The sequence below is a fragment of the Carassius carassius genome, chromosome 40 (assembly GCF_963082965.1).
Source record: "Carassius carassius chromosome 40, fCarCar2.1, whole genome shotgun sequence".
NCBI classification, from domain to species: Eukaryota; Metazoa; Chordata; class Actinopteri; order Cypriniformes; family Cyprinidae; genus Carassius; species Carassius carassius.
Window position 1 is genome coordinate 20,314,707 of NC_081794.1, and position 19,568 is coordinate 20,334,274.

At 35.0% G+C, this 19,568-nt stretch overlaps 2 protein-coding genes across 2 annotated transcripts; both read right to left on the bottom strand.

Moving 5' to 3' along the window:
* Positions 1–830: 830 nt before the first annotated feature.
* plekhs1.1 (pleckstrin homology domain containing S1, tandem duplicate 1) lies at positions 831–2,690 on the bottom strand. The gene is made up of 9 exons (XM_059531617.1): positions 2,649–2,690; positions 2,374–2,471; positions 2,185–2,300; positions 1,948–2,100; positions 1,798–1,843; positions 1,519–1,602; positions 1,295–1,411; positions 1,126–1,196; positions 831–930 (listed from the first exon to the last, which is right to left on the bottom strand). Exons 1-9 carry the CDS (start codon positions 2,668–2,670, stop codon positions 831–833), a joined length of 807 nt encoding a protein of 268 aa, XP_059387600.1. The 5' UTR covers positions 2,671–2,690.
* A 5,904-nt stretch (positions 2,691–8,594) lies between these two features.
* LOC132121883 (pleckstrin homology domain-containing family S member 1-like) lies at positions 8,595–11,724 on the bottom strand. Its single transcript, XM_059531619.1, has 11 exons — positions 11,483–11,724; positions 11,114–11,158; positions 10,914–11,008; positions 10,696–10,811; positions 10,466–10,618; positions 10,285–10,375; positions 9,862–10,029; positions 9,699–9,787; positions 9,528–9,581; positions 8,980–9,054; positions 8,595–8,691 (listed from the first exon to the last, which is right to left on the bottom strand). Exons 2-11 carry the CDS (start codon positions 11,133–11,135, stop codon positions 8,595–8,597), a joined length of 960 nt encoding a protein of 319 aa, XP_059387602.1. The 5' UTR covers positions 11,136–11,158; positions 11,483–11,724.
* Positions 11,725–19,568: the final 7,844 nt, after the last annotated feature.

A 19,568-nucleotide genomic window follows, 5' to 3' on the forward strand; every position in this document is an offset into this window, starting at 1 on the left:
TCCGTCCTCTAAAATAACCAAGATGTTTGTATCATGATGACTTGTGCAGATTTCCTTCTCGATAAGGTGCGTCTCACTGAGGAATGGAAAACATGTAACTCAAAATGTAACTAAGATTCCAAAACCACAATATCATAACCCTACTTGTTTGACAACTAAATTCTGCAGTTTAGGATATTGTTTTCTTCTGAACTGATCTTCTACAGATGTACTGATCACCTCTTGCCTGGAACTGACCTGTTGAGCTTAGGCCCTGTCCACATGAATGCGGCGGTTATTTTTAAAACCGTAGCTTTTTCTGCACGGTTTGGCCGTTTGTCCACATGCAAACGCAGCACCTAAACCAAACTTTTTTGAAAACCCCTGCCAGGGGGAAGATTTTCAGAAACTCAGGTTGCAGTGTTATCGTGTAGACAGCGAAACTGGGTTTTTTGGCTTGTGAAATTGGAGAACACAATGCAAGAGTTTTTAATGTTTTTACTATTAGCAATGGTTCTTGTGTTCCATATAGGATGACAATACGTTGTGACATTATTGTGGTGCTGATTGATTTTTTCATTTTTTTTTTACTGAGAAACTGTTTAAGACACTACAAAATGTAGTGTAAAGTCTCTGGTATCAGATTGCAAAATTAGTTCTGACTCTCCTTTGTAATATAAATAACAATAACTAGTTGGGCAAGATCACTCTTGGATATTTTTAATGCATTGTGACCGCTAAGATAAAAAAATTCCCTTAAGGCTTTACACAAAGCTTTTTATTCTCTATAGGCAAACGTAGAAATTGTGACAAATAGCAGTAAATTAGCAATAGTCTGTTGAACATTTGTTTTACCTTTGTCCATCTGACTCAGTGGATGTTTGTAGTGTCTTCACATCATTGATTGCTTTTGTGACACAGTCCAACAGACCGTTTTCAGTCACGCTTTCCCTGGAGAGGAAAACAAATAATTATCATTTGCTCAAAATTAGCATCTAAAAAAAATCTAGAGGTAAACTCGTGTGAACACAAAGTACATTTGTAAATGACTGTGCAAAAGTATACTTGATACTTAAGGGTATACAAGCACTAACAGGTTCAATTGAGGTAAAGTAGATTGAAATACATAACGAGAGTTTATCATACCCTGACGACTTGTCCTCATTACTTTCCACTTTCTCATCCAGTGGTTCCTCTTCTTGCAGATTTTCATCAACCTGAACCAAAGGTATGCAGTATGGTTATATTGAATTATGATGCAAGAGTTTGGTTTTATAAGTGAAAGTGTATGTTTGTGGGTTTAACTATGCCATACCGGTGTTGGAGATCGGCTGCTTCTGGGAGATTGGCTACACTGACTGTTCTGGGTGGGGACATGTTCAGATGTTGGCCTCTTCTTTGGAGGCAGTGGGGGTTTTCTATCAACTTCATTCTGCAGTTATTGAAAGGTACAATTCAGAAATAGTTCAGGCAAAATTATGAGCACTGAATTAAAGTCTCACAGAACCATGTGAAAGAATTGTTTGTGAATTACTGTACCTCTTTTGTGTCAGAGGGACTTTGGTCATTTGAGTTGGATTCTGTTGTGCTCTGAGGTTCAGTTTGTTGCTCAATTCTGTTATTCTATAAACAGTTTGAAAAATGAACTATTTAAGACCCATGAAATTGCCTTGATTAACAATTAGAACTAATAATATAATTAATAAATCAATTGAATATATAAAAAACTAAATTGATTGTTTAATGATTTTTTTTCCAAAGAGAATTATGACTGAATTAAAGCTATTAAGCTCATAGGCAAAAAGTAGAATGTCTCACCTTCGTAGCCCTGGATAAAGCTTTGTACCAGCTATCCACATCCTTTCTGAAAACAACATATCCCATATATTAGCACTAAAAGGGCTTTTTTTAATGCAGCTTTTTGCTAAGTATGGGAATTATGGTACAGCAATGGTAATCATAGCAAACCTGCTGTCGCCAATGAAGAAAAATTCTCTTGGGACCTTGTCTCCTGGATTTTCTGCTTCCATGGAGAGCACAGTGTCCGGAGAGCACTTGAAGGCTTTACAGATCCAATCAAGAGCTGGATTTTCTTGAGGATGCACTTGCAGCATTTTGATGCTACACAGAAAATAGAATTAAATCCCTACCTAATACTAACCCTTTTTTGATTACGTGATGAGAAATCGGCAGCGTTTGCCTTACGTGGAAGCTTGTATAGATTTTATAGGTTTGCCTCTCTTAGTGGTTTTGTAGTATTTCAGCTCATGGCAGTTGTCATTTGTATTTGAAAGCACAAAGAAGCGTTTCTTCCATGATTTCTGCAATGAATGATAAAACGTCTTAGATACATATAAACTGCTGATATTTCTGTGTGGAATCCAAATGTTATACCATATTTTTTATCTGTCTAGGTGGAGGGGACTTTATTAGAAAACCTGTGCACACTTCGTCCTCCTCAGCTGCTTCGTTGTGACATGAAGCATTTGAATCTGTTGCAGAAGAGTAAATACAAGTAACCAGAATTGAACCACTTATCACTATCTGTAATCATTCTCTCTAAACAATTTCAATTAGACAAATTATTATTTTAGAATCCAATCTTTGGCTATTCTGGTTCCAGCCAGTCAGCGTTGTTTAAAACTGTTGTTAAAAGATTTCAGACATACCTGATTTACGTCTGCTGTTCATGTGGAAGATGTTGAATCTCTGCTAAAACGCAGAAGAATAAATGTCATGCAGGTTTAAAATTACATGAGGGTGAGTAATTAATGACATTTCTTTTGTTTGATTTATCTCCTTAAAATGTACAATTCTGCATGATTCCGGTCATTATGATGATTCGATCTAGGAATATTGATAGTTGAAAAACCAAAGCAAAGCTTTTAACTAAAAAACTTGAAATGGGTGCTTTTCAGTCTAATTCTTTAAACTGCAAGAAAGATGCATATTGCCAAATATATAATAAGCAGTAGTGTAGCTGTAATTTTATAATGTGCTCAAATAAATCAGTTCGGTTTAGTCATTGAATCAGTTGACCTGCAATACATCATAAATGGATTACCTTAACTATTGGGTGTGTCGCTGTAAGAACAGTGTCCTCTGTACTGCTGTCCTGTTTTCACAAATTTGAATGTCATGATTTTGAAGGAAGCCTTCTATTTTTACTGAAGCAGGTGGAGTTTCTTGTTGTGTGTCCTCCCTTTATTAAAAACATATTTTAGGTTTATGGAATAATTGTTCATAGTAACGACCAGGTCCTTACTGGCATTGACTTAAAAACGTGGTAAAAGTGATGCATGTTGATTCTTTTCCTTGATGCCTTAGATGGCTGTGGTTATTTACACAAATACCTTGCGACTTTAGATTCTTGTAAGATTTCAACACATTTGAACTTCCGTGTGCAAGGTCCATGTATGACCTGTTTCATAATTTCTGATAATATCCTAAATGTAAATGAATAATTTATATTTAGTAACTCAAGTAATTGTGGCCCTCTGTAACTTTGAGTACATTTTAAAGCCAGTTAATATTTGTATATGAGAGTATATTTAAAAGGCTAAGTAATAGTCCATTATACTCTCCTCAGGCTCATAGACATTAGATTATTGAGACAATTGAGATTCATCAAAGGGTTTTAGATGAGTGATGATGAGTGCATTGATTTTACATCTTATAAGTAAACCATAAGAAACAGCTTGCACTAGGACAATACATCAAAGATTACTTGATCAATCTACCTAAAAAGTACAGTGTGCACGGGTCGATTGCATGTTTGTTTTGTTTGAGTGTTTTTTTTTTGGGGGAATGTGTTTAAAACAGAATGTGTTTAACAAGATCTAAAATTGCCAATACATTCCTGCAGTGAAAAAGTGACAAAACTGTTGTCATACAACAGTGTATACACTGTATATATACTCTTAATGAGATAAGAAATGTAAGATTTGTAACAAGTCTTATAATAAATATTTACCTATTCTATTCAAACTATAAATTTATTGACTGACAGGAAGAGAAAGTAACTCATTTCCAACAACTCAGTGTAGTTCTATAAATCACCAGGAGAGAGAACAATAACACCTGATGTGAGCTCTGTTATCTTTTCTCCATAAAAGAGTGTGTCGAAATGTTTTTTCGATCTGAAATATTAATATTTCCTTCACTGTACTAAAGAGTGTTCTTTAGACTGTCTCTGGGTGCTTTAGTGTGCTTGAATTTTTGATGAGCTGAGAGATAACAGGAAATTCCGTGTGTGTGTGTGTGTGTGTGTGTGTGCAAGACAAGTGTGAGACAGAAGTGTTATTTTAGTTTCTTAGACATCCTGGCAACTTCGAAAATGATTTGCATTAAATTCTTAGAAATGCATCTGGAGGACATAGTTTTTTGGCACCTTAAATGGTCATATACTGTATGTTGAATATGCATTTGATTGGATGCGATCAAAGCATCCGCATTGTAATGACCTATTAATAGCTACTGACTCAGGTGATTATGCTGTACTCATGCTCCTGGATCTTACAGCTGAATTTGACACTGTAGACCATAACATCCTGATTTCTTGGTTGGAGCATTGCGTTGGAGTTAGGGGAACTGTGTTGAGTTGGTTTAGATCTTATTTATCTCACAGAAGTTTTTCAGTCCGTCTTGGGGTTTTTTATGTCATTGTCTGCATCCCTCTCGTATGGTGTCCCTCAGGGTTCCATTCTTGGTCCTATTTTATTTTCCTTGCATCTACTTCCATTAGGGTCCATTTTTAGGAAATGCGGCATCTCATTTCATTATGCAGACGATACACAACTTTATCTCCCTTTGAAATGGAAAGATGCAAACTCTATATTGTTGGACTGTCTTGAGGAGGTTAGGGCTTGGATGGCCGCAAATGCTGCTGCTCGTCTGTTAACAGGGACATGCAAGTGCAAAAAAATACACCTATATTGGCTTCTCTTCACTGGCTTCCTGTTCATTTTAGAATTGATTTTTAAGGTTTTAGTTTATTAGTCATTAAATGGACTTGCAGCAAGTACAATTTCTGATTTCATAGAGTTGTCCGCTTATTTTTGGTTGTACCCCGAACAATACAAAAGCAGGGATGATGGGGCATTTTGCTGCTGCAGCCCCAAAGCCTTGAAATTACTTGCATCTAAATGGTAGACAGGCCCAACAGCCAACCCTGAATGACTGTATGAATGTAGACATTTAATGCAGGAAAATAAATATTCAAAAGAATATCTTTTGTTCTTATACTTTATTGAAATGGAAAATCAGTTTATAACTCAATTATTAGTGCAACTTGGATTGGTTATAAGGTGATCAAAAAAAAAATGGGTAGACATGACATTTTTGACAATGAAGTGTAATTATGGGTATAATATAATTAGTAAGATATACTGTAAATGAAAATATGGAGGATGCAAATATGTGAAAGAAATGACTGGTAATAGTGAGAATGTTGAGTAATAATTTCACAGGCTAGTGGACAGTTGGTAACTTAGTTCAAGGGGTGGTTTCCAAAAATATTCTGACATCACTGACAGGAGCAATGCATAAGAATGAGGAAACACCTTTTTGCATTCATCTAAGGATGTGCATTTTTTTTTATTAATCCGGAGTTACATGCACTACCATTCAAAAGTGTATGATTGGGATATTTAATGTTTTTGAAAGAAATCTCTTATGCTCACTCACTAAGACTGCATTTGTTTGGTCAAAATAGAGTAAAAACAGTAATATTGTAGAATATTGTTACAATTTAAAATATCTGTTTTCTATTACATTCTTATTATTTTTAAAACGTGATTATTCCTGTGATAGCAAAGCTGAAATTTCAGTTTAAATCTTAAGTGTCTCGTGAAAATTCAGACATCATTGTGTTTTGCTGATTTGGTGCTTAATGTATTTGTGGAAACGGTGTTATTTTCAGGATTCTTTGATGAATAGAAAATGAATCTAATTTTTTATTAAAATCAGAAGGTCTTATTGTTTCTTTTTCATCCTTGCTGAATAACATTTTCTTTTCTTTTTTTTTTTTTAAATCTTACCAAACCAAGAACAATCCAAATGCAAATAAATGTAAAATATATGCTGAAAATGTATTGGCATTAGCAATACATTATTTATCAAGATTTGTGTATTTTACTAACTTGTTTTTATATAATGCAGGAAGTAGGTGATGCTATATTTAGAAGTCATTTTTAGCCCATGATTCCTCCGATCATTGTGAAAGGCACTGAAATGCATTTGAAACTGTTCCATAGTATGGAATGAAAATACTGCTTTGCTAGGAAATCATACTCAGGGGGGTTAACTTTAACATGAGATTATATATTAGCCCATGATAATATCTTTACTTATGTCATACAGTACTTCTTGTTATCCTAAATGTATCTGCAGGTGTATGAATTTAATCTCACTGCAAAAATGTTTTTTATTTTTTTTGCCTTCCAAGTTTCTTTGATGGAATTAGAAGAATCCTGTCTACCCTGATTTCTCCAGTCATCTAAAATCCTCGTATTTGTTTATAAATGTTTGCACAATCTCGCTCAGCATTACCTATCTGAATTGCTGCACCCTTACAACCCTTCCAGAGATTTAAGATCTAGTAATCATAACCTACTATTGGTTCCCTCTACAAGGCTGAAACGTAGAGGAGATAGATATTTCTCTCCCTAGATTGTGGAACAGCCTTCCAGCACCCCTTAGAGCTGCTCCATCTTTATTTGCGTGTACATAAAGCTTGCCGCAAAGCACCAGCAAAAGTAATTAATATATCGGACAAAATAGCAAGGAGATATTTAAATTATCTTTTCATAAACTTGTGTTTTCTGAGTACAGAGGTTTCTGATCAACATCTTATTGTTCATATTGCATTTCAGTGCTTTAAGATGCACTTGTGAAAAATCAGTTGTGTTTGTTAAAGAATACAGAAAAACTGGTTTCATTCAGAGCAAATGTGGTTGTTTGGAGGAAGCTACAGGTAAAAAAAACCTACAGAGACAGGCAACCACAACATCTTAGAGAGAACAACCACATCTGTGTTCATCCATTCATCATGAGTTTGTGAAATGAATATTGTACAGTCTGTTTAAACAATAGAGGGAGTTATGAGGTATAACCAATGAATATAAATGGTTAGTTGTATAGATAGTTTAATGTGTTAAAAACTTTCTAATAACGTTTGTTGCTCTTTTTAAGAAATAAACTACTAATATAATTTTTATGCAAAGATTTATTATCGCATGTACACAGCAAAATAAAAAAGACACAGAAACTGTTAAATGGTAAGTTTAATAACACTTCACAGTGTAACAATATGCAGTAGGCATGCTTTTCTAAAACATAATTAATCTATATATATATATATATATATATAAAATAGGCTTACTACTGTTTTTCACTATGGGTTATCTCTCATCCTAGATGTTAAGTAATACTTGACGCTTGTTCTTCAAACAAACAAATATATACAGTACCCACTATCACCCTAGTGTAAAAGAAATATACTAAAATGTATTAGAAATACATTTATTTCATGCTAAGTATACTACAAATACTTCATAAAAATACCCTGCAGTTTTTGGTAGGCTAAACTGGTATACTTAAAGTCTGCGAAATTGGAAGAGCTGATTTTGTGCTTAATGCACTTTAGTTGTGCAGAAGTAGTGTTGAAGTCCATTTTAAAGATATACTGAAGTATATTTGATTGTGCTAAAGTGGTACACCTTAAATATCTTGCATTTAAAGTCTGATATTATTTATCAATAGTGGCATTAAAACACATTTTTAGGCTTAATATTAAGAAATGTGCATTGTGCACAAGTAGTACTCCAAATAAAGTTTCATCATTTTTTTTATATCAGTAAGTCTCAAACACTGTCAGTAAATATGCTATACGTCGTATGAAATAAATGTATTTTAAATATTACTTTTCTTTTTTTTACTAGGGCACATATGTAACTTAATGTACATAAGACATATATATATTATTTTGTATTTATTTATTTATTTTTTTTGTATTTTTTTTTTTTTTTACATATTTACATGATTACTAACTATACAGGCAAAACAGAACAAGGTACTTTAGATAATCAGATTGCATCTTCTGCCTTATTTTCTACCTGTATCAGTAAATTAATAAGTTTTAATGTCCCATAGACCCTGTGACCCTTAAATTAGACGTGTACAACATTTCTATTATTTTGATGGTGATAAGAGATTTTGCATTAGACTTTGTTTTGTGTCCTCAGTGTGTTGGGAAGGTTTCAGTGTGAGCTCTGGAAGCCGCTGAATTAGGAGTTTTGCCTGCAGGTAATTTCAGTAACTTTATTTATAGGTCTCTGATTACAGTGATGGAAATAAAGACAATTTCTTTACTGTGAATTATCATCTTACCTCATCCTTGGTTAGTGTTTTTATGCAGTTCTGAATCGCTTGTACTGTGTCTGGGGGCAGGCTCTGATTCCCCTTTAAACACTGAATCTGTTGATACTCAGACATACTGGAGAAGAGGATAATGAGAGATGAAATATAATGCATGGTAAGTATTTCATTTCTACTTATATAACCATTGATTCTAGAAGAGCCTATGTCATTAATTATCATGACAATTATCATATAATTTACCATGGTTTGCCGCCACCTTGTGCCAAGATCAGATTGTTTGTCACACCATTTTGACTACCGCAGATCTCCTCATCAACATGTGTTTCCGATTCACTACAAAGCAGAAACATGCAAATTCCACATTTATCATAACCACAGTGCTAAATATATATCTGAGGATTTTCATTAGGAAAGGACAGAATATTACTCAACAACTGACACACTGATACACTCAATATTTATTTTTCTCTAAAGCAGAAGCACCCTGCTAATGTAACTACATATTTAAGATAAGCGCAGACCACTATTAATAATTATATCATTAAAGTGTCAGACACTATACTGGTAACCAGCTAATCTGAATATGGTGGTTACAGTCCTGTTTGAATTTATAAAAATCACCTGTTGTTAGACTCGGTTGAGCCATAGTTTTCAGAATAGACAACGAAAGACTGATTAGAATGCCTGCGAACTTCACTAAGGGAAAAAAATTAATCAGACTGAGCAAGGGTCAAACCACCACAGAACATATCCTTGTTTAGAGTTTAAACATTGTGATGACTGAATCTCCCAGGTATGATAAAACATTGCCAAGTGTTCGCTTTCGTTTTATAAATCATCCAAAAAAAAAGACCTGTTGAGCAAGACTAGAAAGGTTGCAACTCTTTAAACAGCAAGATAGACTGCTAATTGATGCTAAGAAATAGTGTTGATTTGCGGACTTTATATATATATATATATATATATATATATATATATATATATGTATACAATATATGTATATACAATATATGTTGCATCTGGGACATGGAGGAAAATGATCTGATTTGAAAAAAAAAATGTGGCAAACAATAACATGCTGATGATAATTCATATATTTATCGTATCTTGCATATCTTACACAATAGTGTGATCTCATGATAAATACTGTAACTGTGAATCAGAATTACTTTTTCTCTTTGCATGCTTTGTCATCCTCCTGTTGGTCATCTTTCATCCTTTGCCTAATCAGAAAAGATCACAGAACACTTAAATTAAACCGTATCTCTGAAAGTTGTATTTTATCTACAGAGCGCATTCCACAAGGCCAGTTAAGGGGAAAAGTGCTCTCAAACACTTACACTGATCCCATGGTCATGTATTCACTGTTGTCCTCTGGAGGTTCATCCTGCTTCCCTTCCTTCTCATCTTTTTCCTCAATAAATGGAATCTGATAAAGGTTTGAGTTTTATTTGTGCATAGTATTTTTTATCATATGCATATGTGAAAGAAACTGTGTAAAACCTTGCGTGTTACTGTTATTGGAGGTTCGCTGAGCTTGCGGGGATAGTCATAATGATCGTTTTGTGGCAGAGAAGTTAATTCAAATGCTGACCGTCTGTTATCAGGCTGATCTTCACCGTTTGGTTCTGAAAAGTCTGCAGGAAGAGTAATTGATCTAGATCTCTTGTCCTGTGGAAAAATGTAAAGCATGTGAGCATTCACAACCTCTCAAAAGTTTTGGTACACTTGACTGAATGTTTGGTTTATGATGCTAAAACCTTCTGATCAAAAATAATTAATTTTTGTTACTGCATAATCGCCGTATTTCCAAATGTTCTCAAATGTATAAAATGATAGTAAGTATCAGTAGGTGTGCTCAAACATGAATGAGTTTATTAAGCATCTATGTAAAGACAAAAAGGAAGAGAGAGAAGGTTTGTTTACCTGACTATCATCTGTGTGTGGTAGTTTATTTTGTGATTTCTGGGTCTTCATCGCCTTGATTAATGCATTGAGCCAACCATCCACATCAGCACTGAAAACACAAGAAAACATTTAACACTTCTTTCGTGAAACTAGGTTGTGATGGCAATGGGAGATAATGGTTAAAATAATGGTGGCAAACCGGTCTTTTCCAATGAGGAAATATTCTCTGGATTGTTTTAGTGTCTCGTCTTCCACCTTCAAGAACAGCACAGAAGATGGAGAGCCCTTTGCTTGTTTCTTGACCCAGTCCCACTTCTGATGTCTCTCAGGGCTAGTGAACAGCAAGCTGATCCTTTGAAACAGGAAGACATTCTCATTTTAGCATGAAAATACTTCATGTATTTATTTATGTGACAGTCTTTTCCTTACTTAGAAATGTCTATCACTCCCAAGGGTTTATCTCTCTTTTCGTCTGCATGATATGACAGCTGTAAGGTGTTTTCACCGATCTTGGAGAGTACAAAGAAACGATTCTTCCATGATTTCTGTAAAAGATATATAAAACTGCTAAGTTTCATGAACCGAGGAACTGTCTTTGAAGACCGCAGATGTTTCAGTTTCAGGTTGAATTGCGATATGAGACGTACAGTGTTTTTAGTCAGGGTCAGAGGTGGGGACTTGACCAGGTATCCAGTGTACAGTTCCTTCACTGCTGGTTCACTATAAAATGTTGTAGTCGTTGCTGCAGAAACATAATTAAAACTTTAAAACATTAAATGCTGCACATTTCCAATTCGGGTTTAAGTTCCTAGATTATCCCATTTTTCCTAAGATGTTTTAGACTTACGAGATTTCTTGTTGTTGGACATCCTGATGTTGTTTGCTTTAAGTTCTAAAATAGATGTAACATGTTTACATTTTTTTTTCTCTTTACTGTAAGCCAATGATATATATCAGATATATCAGATAAACAGAAGTAAACAACAGCGATGTATGCTTTTGTAAATTAATATTCAGTGCAGTGTCACTGTCAGCAGCACACGATTAATTACAATGTAATGGTAATGAACCCTCTGCCATATTTCAGAAAAGACAATGTGTAAACTTTTTTTCTTTCTCAGATGAATAGTATTAGCATTATTTCTCTATTTGTTATAAGCATCACAAAGCGTAATCATCCAATCAGTAGCCATATTCTATAGTATTATTAGTTTACCTTGTGTCACAGTAAAATCTCAGTCCTCTGAAGAGTTCTCACAACATGTATGATATGATGACAGTAAAGGAGGAAACTAAAGGTCCGTTGTCTCTTACAGAGTGTTATGCAGGAGTTGTTTCTGATTTTATGTGAGCTCATGTTTAAGTTCCTCCCCTTTGACTTTGTCATTCCTTTGGAGAACTTACCAGACAAACAAGTTCATGCCATTAAGTTATTGTGGAAAACATCCTACTACCAAAATAAATGTAGCTTCTGAGGCTCATACTGTTAGCTGTGACTGAATTATACACTCATAGACTTACTGCACATATACACTCATAGACTTACACACCATTTCAAATTTGTTATCGTATTAAAAATTTTTTTTTTGCATTTTTATAACATAAAATAATTGAAAAAAATGTTTAAAAAGTTTAATAGTACTTCTCATCACAAAGGGCAAATACAAGCTTTTTTAACTGCATAATTAAAGTAGATATTTATGTAGACTACGTTATTCAATAATTATCAATCTAAAGAGTGACTGAAACATTTGAATCAATGCATAAAGACTAGAAACAATACTTCATTGGTTAAATTCTTTGCAAAACAAATACACAATGACAGACAACCTGTATATACACAGTATATAAAGTACCTCATACTGTTAGCATTGTAAAAAAAAGAAGAAAAAAGTGCATCTTTAAAAATCATCAAACATCTTCAGTGTGAATTAACCTTCATACTTATAAAGTAAAAGTCAAAAGAGGACAAGTTACTTTAGATAACCTGACTGCTATTCTGTTCTTCATTTACACCTTGTTTTCCACCTGTATGATTAGACTTGAATTAGGTTTAATGTTCCACAGACATATTTCTAATATCTTGATGAATTCACAAGAGATTATTTTCTTGTCCTCATTATAATAGATAGGGTTTAGAGTGCAGAGGCTGGGATCCTATGAGCCGCTGAAGAGTGAGTTTTACCTAGAGGTAAATCCAGTAGAATTATTTATAGCTCTCTGAATGTAGTGAGAAAAAAAAAAAAACATTCTTTAACTGTGAATCATCGTCTTACCTCGTCCTTGCTTAGTCTTCTTACGTATGTTTGTATCTCTTCTACTGTGTCTATAAGCAGGTCATTGAAGGCCAGTATCTGGTTGCTTTCAAAATAAAACACACAGCGTCACACACGGTGGGTTTGAGTGCGCACCATTGGCAGGCTTGAGAACGGACACGGCCGGCGGATACATCCTCTTTTGGAAGGCCAAACAAAGTGGTTTTTTTTTCCACAATGGAACAGACAGCGTATCCTCAACATGGTGGTGATGGCAGCAACAATACTACAGCGAAAATAAAAGTTACGTCTTCTTTCTTTGCGTGAAGGTTTGGGTGGTGTTATGCAAATCTTCCCACATTGTGAAGTAGACACGTGGGACGTGTTTAAATGAGGCATTTTAGGAGGCCGTGGACAAGTCTTAACTTTTATAAAGAATATCTCTTTGGATTTGAGACTTTACAGATCTTCTTTATGCACCAAGAGCTTGTAACACTCCAAAGATAAAGGAAATTTTAAAATCGCATCATATCACCTCTTGCTAGTAAGCAGTACGTTTTTCTTTTAAGTTTTTCTTTTAATTTTATTGTTCTTACACTGTCTTTTCCTTTTATTATGCTTTGGAAATATACTAAATGAATAATGCTGATAAAGCTTTGGTGATTCACAAGGCAAAATAATGTGTATATTTCCTATATACTACTAACTACTAAATGCTACACTACTAACATATACATGGTTTCAGAACGAATAGACATTGACTAAAAGTAAAAAAACATACATTTTGATTTCATGGAGCCTTAAAAAATTATTTATTTAGTTATTTTTATTTATTCATTTATTTTACTTGTCATGCTGGCTTTCGTGGAACTGTGTAGTGATGGCAATTAGAAATATGATCTTAATGATGGGAGCAAACCAGTTTTCTTTGACAGACTGCAGGTATTTAGATTTTAGGATGAACTGCAATATGAGACGAACAGTGTTTTTAGTCAGGGCTGTTAGAGCGGGGGACTTGATCAGGTATCCAGTGTACAATTCCTCCACCATCGCTGGTTCATAATTAAACATAATTAAAACCACATTAAACACATTGAGGACACACAGTTTAATATAAGTTTTACGGTTGACTTTGTTGTTGAACATCTCGAAGTTGTTGCTTTAATTCTAAAACAGATGTGAAATGTTTAAGTTGTTTTTATGTAAGCCTCTGATAAACAGATGTAAACAACAGTGATTTTGTAAAAGAAAAAAAAGCAATGTCAACAGAAGAACAATTAAAATGCAATGGAAATGAACACTCCATAATATAATAATATGCTATATAATAAAATTGCATGATGTTTTTGTGAAAGTTTTAAATTCACTTGAATAGCTTCAGCAATATTTCTTTGCATATTACAAGCATCACAAGCAGAATCATTTCAGAAGCCATATTCTGTAAAAGTATTCCCATACCTTGCGTCAACGTCAAAAGTCATTCAGTTCTCACAACATGTATGTTATGATGACAGTTTAGGAGGAAGCTAGAGGCCTTTTGTCTCTTCCCAAGCATTCATTATGCTGGAAAAAGGAGGAGTTTCTGGTTATATGTAAGCTCAAGTTTAGACGGTAATATGTAAGCTCAGGTTTAGACTCCCTCCCCTTTGACCGTGTCATTTGTTTCTGGAAACTACCAGACAAACGTGTTCATGGTATTGTGGTAAACCAGATACTACAAAGAGAAATTTTGCTTCTGAAGCATATGAAGTAAGCTGCGACTGAAATATGTACATACTCAATAAGTAAATATTCAAATGATACTGTAATTGTCTTTCTTTCCTTTTCCTGGCTTTTTTGCAAGTGTAATATACTCTTGGCAGATTGAGTTGGGGTTGGGAGTGATTAGGAGGTTTTATCATTGACTGCATTTGGTTTTGTGTCTCCAAGGGTTAAATACATGTGTGGTAGTCTAAATAATTATCATGACAAATAAATGTCATAGAAAAAGAATGTCACAACATTTTTGAATGGACACTAACTAACGATCTAATATGCATCATAAGCCTATATTAAGTAATTTTAGTAAATGCTTTGAATAAAAATAATAATCTAGAATTTATAGGGTTAAATAGTATTCTAGATTTATAGGACTGTGTTTCCCTGTTGCACTTTGTTTGTTCCACACCTAAAAACCCATGCAAACTTTTCACCTGATTTTTTTTCATCTCGCACTTTGTACAGAATGCACACATTCAGACAATTATTTAAACAGATACATTGTACAATTAAACAGGTATATAATTTGGAACTCCAAAATTTGGAATAAGCCAAGACTAAACCTTTAGAATAAAAAGCTACATACTGTATAAATCATACACAAACATTTGTAATACAGTAATACATACAGAATAAAAAATATTTGTTAAATTTTGGAACACTTTATTTTGATGTCCACTTTAGACATTCTAATACCAGTAAGTAACTTTGGAACTACATGTCAACTAGCAATCATTGGAGAATTAATAGTCTGTCTGCTTATTATCTTCTAACAATTTTGATGGGCCAACAACATACATACTTTAAAAATCTTTGTAAGTACATGTCAACCCTAAACTAACCCTAAACCTAACAGTCTATTCTGACAGTTTGTAGACACCTGGTGCAAATTAATGAGAATTAGTTGACGTAGTTGCAAAGTTACTTCTAGTTAGTAGAATGTCTAAAGGGGACTATCAAAATACAATGTAACCTAAATTTACATTATTGCATTTACATTATCTTCTTTTCACATGAAGGCAGTTACAAAGAACACAAATGTGTTTTAAAACACCATTCCTTTTAAATATATATTTAGTACATATTTTCATATTCTACAAAATTTTCTGTGAAAACATTGTCTTGTGGTCATCTGCTTTAATCAGTTTATTGTTCAAATGATGTGAATCAGTAAATGAATGCAACTTTTGCAGTTCATCTCAGTATCATTTTCAACTGAGGTGTCCAATGCAGTGCTTTATTCATTTTTGCTTTACTTTAGTGCAAGTCATTCAAATACATTTCAATGGCTCATGGATCACAGAAGATGGCAGCTCATGTGTAACATGTTTTGTATGACCCAAATTAGTTTTGGCCAAATATGATGATATTATTTTGATATTGCACATCTACAAATTACATCTGTTAAGAATCAGAATAAGTGGCTTGAACTGTTCACAGAGCAAAGGGTAAATAAATCCCTTTACAATACAAAACAACGTTTCTAACATTAGCAAACCTGGTTTTTTTTTCCTCAGGCAGATGGCCATGTGCCAACATACCTGCTTATTGTCTATTTATGATTGAGGGAGTTTCACCAATGTGTCTGTTTGACCCAAATGTCTGTGTGACAGCTGTTTATTAAGATGTTTTAGCTTGAAACTAATTCATACCATGCATACTTGTGTACGAAATGCATTAGACAAATCCACTCAAAAATTTAAATCAGAAATTTTAAAGCATTACCTTGGGATTCCACAGTGATGAATCTTTCAGAGACTAGTCAGATCTAAACTTTTAAAAAATGTATGATAAAAAAATTTAATTACAGAATTAATTATATTTAAAGGTGCCATCTGTCATGTCTGGCAAAAAAATCAAGTCATACTCCACATTCTATACCAGATGGGGGCAGTATGCCTCAATAAAGTGAATTGGTCTACTCTAGAGTAACAAACGAGAAACGGCATAGTCTCTATACCTTCACAACAACCCTACAGCCATAGCCGAAGCCTAAGAGGACGTTTTGCCTCCAGAGGAACGTTGGGTGATGTCAAGTGATTTTGAAACATGACATCTTCAAGCTACTCCCCTTCACCTTTACCAGTGAATATGTTCCTATTCGTTTTGTTCATATTACATTTTGAGTTGTATATACTAGAGCTGAAACAACAAATCGATTTAATCGATAAAAATCGATTATTAAAATAGTTGTCAACTAATTTAGTCATCGATTCGTTGCTAAATAACTTTTATTTGCCGTAAGCGGCTCATTTCGTACATATTTCAAATCTGCGGTGACCAAAGTGTGGCAGTAATGAGCCACCGGAGGTTTTACTCAGCCAGTACAGCAGGAGAAGTAGCGAATAGCCAATAGTTGGCCTCGTTTTATGTCACGTGCTTCCCGAACAGCGTCTCTGCAGCATTTAGCGTGATGTGGGAGTACTTTACTTTGAGCCTTCAAAAAAGAAGATTAACCTGTAAACTCTGCACTACTGAACTGTTTAAGGGGACGTTCACATATCGCGTCTTTTGCGCGCTCAAGTTGGTTATTTCCAACACCGCACCGCATCGAGTTAAAAACATCTCAACTTTTCAGAATGCTGCAAGCGCATCGCGGGTCATGTGACAAGAACTAACCAATCAGCTTCATCCTTTCCCGTAACAACGTTAAAAGCTCAGTCAAGATGAAAGGAACAGCTGATCATAGTTGTATATGGATTTCCATTTTGAAATAAATCTAGTAGCAGAGCTACTGCAAGCGATTTTTTTGAGCTGCAAATCCATTTATCCTTTGCTGAAATTTCCGCGTCTTCAAGGAGAGAGCACGTCATGGTTGCTTAGCAAAGGCAGACGCCTCAGGGGCGCTTCTGTCCGAACGCTTTGGAAAGGAGGAGAAAGCGGTGCACCTAGCGTTTTCCACGCGTTTTTAGGCACGATATGTGAACGGCCCCTAAGACTTTTATTTGTGCAGATTCTCCAGTACAATGTTGTTTGCAAATGTTTAGTCGTAAAAGCTGATAACATTGTTTTTTAACAGTTAACATTTAAAGCTTTACAAACATGTTCTGTGATCAGTTTGTCGTTTACCAGTTCATAATTCAGTCGTGCAGCCTAATTATGACTTTGAAATGCTCTTTTTTTCTAAGTATTCACTGCTCTTTTTCACACAGCAGGTTTTTTGTGTGTGACTGTCCAATTTTTTCTTCTGGACAACCTTCTGATGGATTTTACTTTAAATTGTGAGTTCCATTCAGGTTTCATGCCACTGGCACTTTATTCGAAGGATTGTTTACAATTTCACAGCAAAAGCTATAAAGCTGTTTCCCAGTAAATAATAAAATACAATGCACTGCAATTTTATTCTGTTTTATCCTTATTCTTCGTGAAAATATGTTCTGAAAGATTCCTTAATAAGCTTCGTTCGGGATGTTAAACTACTTTAGGAGCTCTAAGGACTGCCATGGTGAAAACATTATTTTAAATCTCCTTGTGAAATTTGCTAGAGTATGGGTCAGTGTTCTGATTGCAGAAGAGTTTGACAAAGGATTACTAACACAATAAAACAACTCCAGGTATATTTTTGATTAGGGTATGACAGTGCAAATGGTTAAAATCTCTAAAATCTATGCTGAAGGATAAAGACCATTTATTAATAATTTACTTGGGGAAAAAATGGAAAAAACTAAAATATAAGTACATAAACCGATTAATCGTAAAAATAATCGACAGATTAATCGATTATCAAAATAATCGTTAGTTGCAGCCCTAGTATATACACATTATTTGAATTAAATTAATTTGACAGACAGCATTCTGTCAACATCATTGGTCAACATCAGACAGCTGATGTTGACCAAGCTAGCGCCAACCAACGTAACCAGAGCTGCCAACTCTCAAGCATTCACCGTGAGACACACGCAATTGACTCTTTTCACACGCTTTTACGCCACACATCAATTTTCTCACGTACAGAAAAACCACGAAGCAAAGAGGACACGGAGACCAGCAGACTAGACAGAGCAGGTTAGTTATGATATTAAAAAATGGGTAAGTTATAGCTAGCTAATTATCAAACGCAGCTACGGTTAGCCATCGCTAACATTAGCACGTTTATCGAACAGCCTTCGATACATTTCTATGTTATAACTTCCCGAAAAAAAATACACAAACATATAAAACAAACTTCTAGCGAAATACTAACAGCATCTAACTTACCAATCCAAAAGAAATGTTGCAAGTTCGGTGTTGAACCTCATTTCTTTCAGGTCCATCAGTTGTCTCCAGCGATTGAAAGCAGTGCCGATGTTTACTCTGGTTCGGCTCCTTTTCTTATCGGATTTGATTTGTGATTCCGAGCGCGGTTGTTTCCCTGTAGCGGGTGGTGGTCTCTTGCCAAGGGCATCAGTCATCCTTCCGCTCTCTTCCCTGAACTGAAATGTAGTGGGCTGTACTTTCCACACGATTGACATCAGGTTCAAGAATGCCCACAAGCCGTGCGAGTTATTCGTGTATTGCAGGTTGGCTGGTGGTTTTCGGGAGGAAGTCGTGGCCTAATGGTTAGAGAGTCGGACTCCCAATCGAAAGGTTGTGAGTTCGAGTCCCGGGCCGGCAGGAATTGTGGGTGGGGGGAGTGCATGTACAGTTCTCTCTCCACCTTCAATACCATGACTTAGGTGACCTTGAGCAAGGCATCGAACCCCCAACTGCTCCCCGGGCGCCGCAGCATAAATGGCTGCCCACTGCTCCGGGTGTGTGCTCACAGTGTGTGTGTGTGTGTGTTCACTGCTCTGTGTGTGTGCATTTCGGATGGGTTAAATGCAGAGCACAAATTCTGAGTATGGGTCACCATACTTGGCTGAATGTCACTTCACTATTTTTTTTTATATGTTATGTTGCCCGCATACCGCCTCCCATGGCCGAAACTGGTATTACGACACCTGTCGGGCCGGGGCTAGTAATGCTAATGCTTATTAAGGTTGATATCTCTGCAGCACTATAACTTGACATTTTTTTTATGACATCATCGCCCTTATTTCTTCTCATTCTTTTGATGCGTGTAGGTAATTTTTTTGGATAATTTTACCTCAATTATTGCACATGGCACCTTTAAAATGTATGCACATTTATAAAATATTCATAAACTAATTGCAAAAAATGTTTCAAAAGTTTTATTATACTTCACATTGGAACAGTGTGCAAATGCATGCTTTTCTACAGTGTAATACATGTATATACATTATGCATGCTTTTCTACAGTGTAATACATGTATATACATTATGTAGGCTAAAAGTTATCCAGCAATCATC

Bases quoted from the DNA above. Each gene is read 5' to 3' on its own strand.
- plekhs1.1 (XM_059531617.1), bottom strand. From the start codon at position 2,670: ATGAACAGCAGACGTAAATCAG. The intron at 2,472-2,648 runs GTATGTCTGAAA...CTTCTGCAACAG, and splicing joins GAACAGCAGACGTAAATCAG to ATTCAAATGCTTCATGTCAC. The intron at 2,301-2,373 runs GTATAACATTTG...CATTCATTGCAG, and splicing joins CTAGACAGATAAAAAATATG to AAATCATGGAAGAAACGCTT.
- LOC132121883 (XM_059531619.1), bottom strand. From the start codon at position 11,135: ATGTCCAACAACAAGAAATCTC. The intron at 10,376-10,465 runs GTTTGCCACCAT...TTGTGTTTTCAG, and splicing joins TTCCTCATTGGAAAAGACCG to TGCTGATGTGGATGGTTGGC. The intron at 8,692-8,979 runs GTGATTTTTATA...TCTGCTTTGTAG, and splicing joins TCAACCGAGTCTAACAACAG to TGAATCGGAAACACATGTTG.